The sequence below is a fragment of the Mastomys coucha genome, unplaced genomic scaffold (genome assembly GCF_008632895.1).
Source record: "Mastomys coucha isolate ucsf_1 unplaced genomic scaffold, UCSF_Mcou_1 pScaffold5, whole genome shotgun sequence".
NCBI classification, from domain to species: Eukaryota; Metazoa; Chordata; class Mammalia; order Rodentia; family Muridae; genus Mastomys; species Mastomys coucha.
In genome coordinates this window covers 8,911,577-8,919,301 of record NW_022196911.1, presented here as the reverse complement: position 1 = coordinate 8,919,301, position 7,725 = coordinate 8,911,577, and the positions used below count along the sequence as shown (strand labels likewise).

General features: G+C 44.7%; 1 protein-coding gene across 2 annotated transcripts in view; it reads right to left on the bottom strand.

The window, feature by feature from the left end:
• The window catches only part of Map3k4 (mitogen-activated protein kinase kinase kinase 4), an 87,342-nt gene extending 83,169 nt beyond the window's left edge, over nt 1-4,173 (bottom strand). Inside the window, exon 1 of one of the 2 annotated variants that reach the window (XM_031355083.1) lies at nt 3,818-4,173. In XM_031355083.1, the coding sequence (XP_031210943.1) occupies nt 3,818-3,951 (134 nt within the window). In that variant the 5' untranslated portion in view covers nt 3,952-4,173. The remainder of the gene's footprint in view (nt 1-3,817) is intronic. The other variant, XM_031355084.1, reaches the window with a different exon arrangement.
• Between the last annotated feature and the right edge of the window lie 3,552 nt (nt 4,174-7,725).

The window sequence follows — 7,725 nt, the reverse complement described above, 5'->3', positions numbered from 1 at the left end:
CCCAGGAGCTGCCTAATTAAAGCAAGACTAGATAGTAAAATCAAACTGTGTAACCCAATGGCGGGGAATCTGTGACTAGGACTGGGCTAAGCAGCCCTGTAAAGTCAAGAAAGAGGAAAGACCCATCTCTCATAGCAGAAGCAATGGCTGTGCCTAAGATGGGAAAGTCTACCTCCTCAGTCTGTTGGCATTAACTGTGGGGTCCTTTAAAACCAGCCTTTTACATATATATTTTTTTCTATGGACGAGAGTTACACAGAGCCACTGGGCCCAAGAAGCAGAGGCCCAGCACCTGCACTTGCTCATTGCCAACGCGGCACTAGCCTAGAAAGACCAAGAACTGTGAGTCAAACTCCTCTCCTGACATTGCTTCCATTTTCCCCTTAATAAAACTATTTCCAGTGGCCTGCTGACTTGTAAGCAACATTAAGTCCTTAAGCAGAATCCGTGCCACCTGGTCTAATGGGAGGATGGCGACAGGAGCCAGCTATGAACAGATAATCCTCAAGGAATGAGGAACTGGCCAGCAGGAAGCTGTGAAGGCAATCTATCCATCAAGTACGCAAGACCTGTGTACCCCCATCTTCCAGGAGAGTTTCAGAACAAGATTTTCAAGGCCTCAAGAGGATACACAGGGAGGAAATAAAGTGAACTCACGCAGTGGCAATTAAAGGAACCAGGGAGAGTCAAGTCACATCCACGCCGGAACAGAGTTTCTGCCATTGCTGGAGGCACTGCTGCCAGTTGGCTGCTCCTCTGTCTAAAGCTGCCTGTGCAAAAGCCCCTACTGTTGAGGCGGTTCAACAAAAAAAATCTGCTCTACAGATTTGCTATTGTAAAATTAACTGCAATGTTGCTAAGAAAAATACTTCAAAGACACATCGGATACAAAACAGTCTGGAGCTCCATGAGATTAGTAATAGGTGACAGCCTGAGTCAAGACAGAAACAAATGAGCTTGAGGTGGAGATTCAAGCTCAAGGAGGGGATTTGAGATAGCAGAGAGACTAGACTGCCCAGAAGTAAGGATGCTCAAATGCTTTTAAAGAAGTGAAACCCATTTTCACAAATGAACTTAGAAGAGCCACACTACACTGGTTAGGCCGCTGGTTAGAAAAGGGTACAATGAGATTTATTGACATTGTACTCAGAAGGTCAGTGGATGAGAACAATGAGCCCATATTTAATGCAACTATCTTAAAGCAATAGGCAGGAACATTGTATCATACTTAGTATCAAATTTACTGGTTTTTGTTAAATGCACAAATCTAAAAACAACAAAAAAAATCATAAGGGTCAAGTTGCTTCAAATTAATTCTAATAGTGCTCCGAAGCAACATCAGGATCCTCTTAAAAGTGACTCAGATGGCTTGAAAAAGAAATAAGAATGTTTATTCAAAAGTTTAATCACCAAGAACAACTGTAACCACCTTGAGTTCTCTATCAAAACTAGGGATCAAACGTACCCAAGGTGGACAATATGAGCTACAGCTATGACAGAGCCCCGTCAGCTGGCAACCTGTTTTCTGTTCTTCCACCATTGCATAACTCACTGTCAGGAGCGAATCGCACCCACAGCAGACATCCTGGGCGCTGGCATCTGCCACGGGTGCACTTGCCATACAGCTTTCGGGGCCAACATGTACGGGCCTGACTCCTACAAAAGACCTGTGCGCTAACACAGCCTTCGTGATCAATGACACACGCACACACACAGAAGAGGAACAACAACGTCAACAGCTTTACTCTGGTCTGCCAGAAAGCCAGGTAACCTGGCAATGCTAGGTAATACATTAGTGGTCGCCGGCGTGTTCGGGGGAGGCACTGAGCAGATTCGGGATGTGTGCAGCGAGCTTCTTGTGAATAGGTAAGAATGTGGAGTGCATATAAACAACTGGAGCTCCCCTGCAACATCGCTTACCACAGATGTACAGTAATTGTGCCAGAGGTCACCCCTGCCTACTGAAGAGGAGGCAGTGTCCATTACTTCAGCAAAAGGCAAAGCAACAGCTTTACCAAAAAAAATCTGCTCTACAGATTTGCTATTGTAAAATTAACTGCAATGTTGCTAAGAAAAATACTTCAAAGATCTTCTTGTTCTGTACACTGCTGTTCACTTAAAGTTGGATGAAGCCCATTATCCTGACCTATTTTTATTATAACAAAGAGACAGGATCCTGGCTGGATGGCAAGGCTGTTTTATCAATAGAAAAGCAGCGTTTTTATAGCAGATTTTTATCCCTCTGCCTAACAACGCTCAAGTCCATTTTCTCCCCAGAGAACAGTTACATAGAATTATAATGTCGGGTCTGTGGGTATGAAATCATCCCTCTTCCTCATGATAATTAAGGCACAAACTAGGCAGCCAGACTTTTGTTTATTACAAGCTGTTAATCTTTATATATACTATTTACCTTTTGCCTTAGTTTCCTCTTACATAAAGGAGATGAATAGTAAAATTAGCTCATAAGACCGTTGTAATGATTAAATGAATTAACAAAAGTAATGGCTAAGTGATAAAACATTTTGAACATTAAGGACTCACATTTATTATTTCTAAAATAACGATTAAAGGAGTAAAAATTGTTCAACAACTTAATACATTAAGAAAATTATGAACTTTCTGAAAAAACTTCTAATAGCACCCTGTACTATTCTTTAAAGAAAATGACCCATTTTTTTTTTTTTGTCTATGAAGTTGCTGTTTATTTTTTTGACCTGTTTGATGTGTGTGTGAAACAATGTCCAACAATAAACCGGAATTTTATTTTGCTGAGTTGTTCTAAAAAAAAGAAAGAAAGAAAATGACCCTTAAGATGTCACAGAACTATCTTGAAATTAAGAAACATAAAGCAATAGCTTTCACGGCTGTGAAAAAATAAAATTCCTCTCAGGCGACCCAGTGGTGACAAGCAAGGATGTGAATGGTTCCCGTGTTCAGGTCTCATTACAACTATAAATTTGCTATTTCTTCAAGCAAGAAAAAGCAAAGCTATTTAACTGCCTTCTTCCTGGGGTTATAGAGCAAGACCTTAAGCCAGGAGGAGCTGTGGGAGTGTTTTCACTATAGGGGACAGGGGGCAGCCAAAGCTTAAACTGGGATGCAAAAGACTGGCATTTAAACACAAAATCAGGACACCGTGAGTTTACCCTCCCAATTAAAACTTAAGGCTCTTATTAGTAGTTAACAGAGCTTCTATAGAGCAGAATGCAACAGATACTTTGGGTACCAAAGTTCCATCTTGGAGCTTCCTGCGGTAGCAAAGTTTCACACATTAACCCTTAGCTGTTTTCATGCGCAACACCGCATCAGGCTGTTGCTAGAGGACAGTAAAAGGATCTCAGGCAAGGAACCTTGTCAGCAGTTAAGTGAAGCTTCGCCCTGGGGACAGAAGGCTGGGAGGCACGCTGCAAAGGGACGAAGGAGTAAGGAGCCGAGAGGCACGACGCCTCTCTTTTCCTGGGAAAAAAAAGGAGAAAGATGGTCCACCTTCCTCCCATCGGATCACAGATCCGAGCCTGAGCGGCAGTGGCAGTGGCGGCGGCGGCGGCGGCGGCGGCGGCGGCGGCAAGCGAGCCGTCTGCAGCAGGACCCCCGGGAGCACTAGTGCAAAGGCCGGGGTCGCTCGGGAGCTCGGCCTCCGAGCCCTGGCAGGGGTCGCGCGGAAGCAGAGCACCGGGCTCCGCGCTACACCGCGCCCCTCCCGCCACAGGAGGTCCGGATGCTCCGCGCCCACCTGGCGCGCAGCCGAGGACCCCACGCCTCCTTCACGCGCCACCCGGCTCTCTCCGAGCTGCAGCTGCAGCCGTGCACCCACCTCGCCGCTGGGCAGCACTCCGCCTCCGGCTCGGGTTGTGGCGGCGGCGGTGCTGGCCGCGGCTCCTCCATGGCGGCTGCAGGGGTGACGGCGAGGGCGGGAGGGGGCACCGGCTCGGCGATGGCGTCTCTCATCCGTGCACCAAGCTTCGCATGACCGCAGCAGGTCGTCAGCTGCAGCCTGGTGCGGGAAGACCTGGAGCCGCGGGGTGAGGGAGTGACTCGACTCCGCCTCCGCCTCTAGCCCGCCGCAGGAGCCGTGCGCGCAGCGGCCATCTTGGGAACGGCGGTCGGCCGAGCGCTGGGCTACGGCGGGCAGCAAGGGACACGCCTCGGCGGGCGGCTGAGTCCGCCTGGGCGGGGCGAGGCGGGAGGGAGGAGCGCACTGGCCCGTGGTAAATCTGGTGTCGTAGGGTAGCTTCGGGAGGTCCTGAGGCTAAGGGCATAGAAGACACTTGGAGAGATAGAGTTGTCTGGGCGAGCAGGGATGCTTCATAAACTGGAGCTCAAGGTCTCTGCACCACTGGATTCTGCCTTTCGGAATAAGGATGATGTCACCCAGACGCCCACAGCTCTGACATGGAAGTGTGGGCCTTCTGCAGACTCAGACCATCAGGCACACCAATCAGGCAGCAGAGGACACCGTCCTCACCCAGGATCCCAAGGTTAGAAAGTGCTTTTTCAGAAACTTGCACAGTTCCTACACTGAAGGAGAAAGGAAGGGATAAAGAAGTTGTAAAGATTTGAAGTTATTAAAAGAATTGAAATAACAGAGCATCTTTCATTCATCCGTAGCTTGCGCAGCTTCACAGCCTTTGAGTTGCAATCATGCCTTCTGAAATCCAGATTCAGTTCAGAAATAGCATTCAGAATCAAATATTGTATGTTTCCACTTATTTTAATGCTTTTATTTTTTAAATCATTATTTTACCTTTGCTGTGCAGAGATATACATTTTGAACAAATGGGGTTTTTTTAACTGACCTAAAGAGAAATTTCTAAGGTAAGATTTAAGAGCTAGACAAACTAAAGATAAAGATACTCTGAAGTCAGCTGTGTTCCAGAAATGTCTGTAATTAAAGAGCACACTCTTGCCATTGTTACAATAGACGACATTATCTATCTGGTCTGCCAGTGCTGGATTTCTGAGTTGACATGCCTTTCATTAATTCAACAACATGCGGTCAGTCAACAACTATTCAGTGCACATATTACGTTAGGACTTCAGAGGCACTAAAGAAGCAGCCATGAGCAAGTCGCCTAATAAAGGGAGAGAGAACAAAACAAAAGTGAGCATTCAAAGGAAATGAACCCCGTCTATCCTAATAAAAACTACATAACTTTTAAGCAACCCAGTCAATTTCAGTCAGAGCTCTGCAGAGTGTTTCCAATCTCTCTGTAATTCTGATTATTTCGTCTCCCTCTACATTTTGTTGACCTGAGCCCTCCTTAAATTGTATACAAAGAAAGTTGAGCCGGGCAGTGGTGGCGCATGCCTTTAATCCCAGCACTTGGGAGGCAGAGGCAGGTGGAGGCCAGCCTGGTCTACAGAGTGAGTTCCAGGACAGCCAAGGCTACACAGAGAAACCCTGTCTCGAAAAACCGAAAAAAAAATTAAAATTTAAATTTAAAAAAAAAAAAAAAGTTGATAAGAAAACTTCTGACTGCTGCCAGAAAGTAAGCCAATGGACCCACTTGTGCTTCCCACTCATAAAACACTGAACATAAATCAGCCTCAGGAAGAGCCATGACGGTTTTTTTTTCCTTCATTGTCTACTGGGTACCAATATATTCTAGAAGGAACTCAAGAAATTTACATCATCACATCATATCATGAGATGTGCATAGAAACCTAGATTACTTGGTACTAACTCCATTTGGTGTACAGGGCCTTTTTGCTTCAGCGTGCACAGGTAGACTAGCTGATTCCCTATGGTCTTTCTCAGCAGCACTCTCCCGTGCCTCCAGGGTTCCAGGGCAGAAACCATTCTTTGGACCTATGTTGCACCTAGTCACCAAGTGTCTGGAGCTCAGGGTTTGACACGTGGTAGGAACCTAGCCAATACTGTTATGAAGGTGTTGAAGACAAGCCATCTTAGAATATGGCAAACCATCACCTTATTAACTTCACTCTTTAATGGCTTCAGAAGGAGCCACTGGCCTATCTTCCTGCGTGCAACAGGATGTAAAGGTTCTTTTGGGGAAGGGCCTACCTCACAGAGCCATGCTGGAAGATGCCCTTGATCACTGGAGACTGGTAACTGAGGATTCTGTAAACCTGAAAATGCAAACTCCAAAGTAATTCTTATCTTGCTGTAGCTCCGCATCTGCTATCATCTCTCTCTTTCTTAGTAACACCCCTAGAATTTAATACGCTCTCAGATATCCACTGTTCCTGTCACTTCTTCACAGAGTTAGTGTACTTTGTCTAAAATATGTGAAATGTATCATGATATGGTTGAATTTTTCTCTTTTGGGAAAATCCAGAAAACTAATAAAAATTGAGAGAGAGAGAGAGAGAGAGAAGGATAGATAGATAGATAGATAGATAGATAGATAGATAGATAGATAGATTTTGTGAATCAGCTCTTGCTTTCCTCAGGTTCCTCTGTCCACCTGAAGAGCCCACAGAAGAGATAAGTAACATTCATTGGGTTGAGTGTTGTTGCTACACTAGTAACTCCTATTGTTATTTAGATTTTTCACTTGTAGATTAAAATTACCATTTATCAGATGTTCTTAACAATAGTGTCATCAGAATCTATGAAAAACGTTTCCCTATGTCTTCAAGATTGAATTCACATAGCCTCTGTTGCTTTTTTAAAAATTTTTTATTTTTAATGGTGGCTTGGGTGTTGAGAGTGCACACCAGTCTTACAGAGGACCCGAGTTCTGATCCCAGCACCTGTTAGACTGCTCACAAATGCCTGGACCTCTAGTTCCAAGTAATACATTCTAGAGTCTGGCAGGCACCACCTACACTCACATGTACATATAGCCAGACACAGACACATATAACTTAAAAATAAGTCTAAAACCAAAGTCAAAATTCTATTAAGAATCTAGTTTAGGCTATGGTACATTACACCTGTACCTTTTTGTTCTTCTTCTTGTTGTTGTTGTTGTTGTCATTGTCGTCATCACCGTCCTGGAATTCACTCTGTAGACCAGGCTGTCCTCGAACTCAGAAATCTGCCTGCCTTTGTCTCCCAAGTGCTGGGATTAAAGGCATGTACCACTACTGCCCAGCCACCTGTACCTTTTATATCCAGTAAGTCCAAGCCCAATTTTGATGCACATACAAGCCAGTTGCATACATGTCTAAACATTTCTGCTTTCCAAAAAAAGTTCACAAACCTGTGCCACATGTCATCATGCTTACAACCTCTCAAACTGTTGTATCTGTGTGTAAATACTAAACACACATGCACATCAAACAGAGAAATAGGGGAGGGGATATTATGGCAGCATCTTAGACTCCTATCTACAGTGGTGTACTAGCCAAAAGTTTTCAAAATTATTCAAAAAGAAGTTTGTGTCAAACTACTTAAGAATTTACTGTTTCAAAGGAGCAAACTTCAAAGCTGTAGGTTTTAACATCATTGTTAGCATGTGATGCATTTTACTTAAAATAACTTTCTCTCTTCCTGATGGTATTTGTGAGCTCTGCCAGCCAGCTTCTTGTGTAACCTTTCAGAGACCTTAGCAGCCATAACCCTCTCTATTCTCATTGGCTCCTTACAGCTCTGCCCATTCTGCAGAGGCAAGAAGAGTACAAACTTCTACTCTTGTACAGGTGTACAGGATGCTAGCTCACATTCACTTCAGTGCTCGGAGAAAGGCAAACTCAAGGGGGAGGGAAGAAAGACAGAGACAGAGAGAGAGAGAGAGAGAGAGAGAGAGAGAGAGA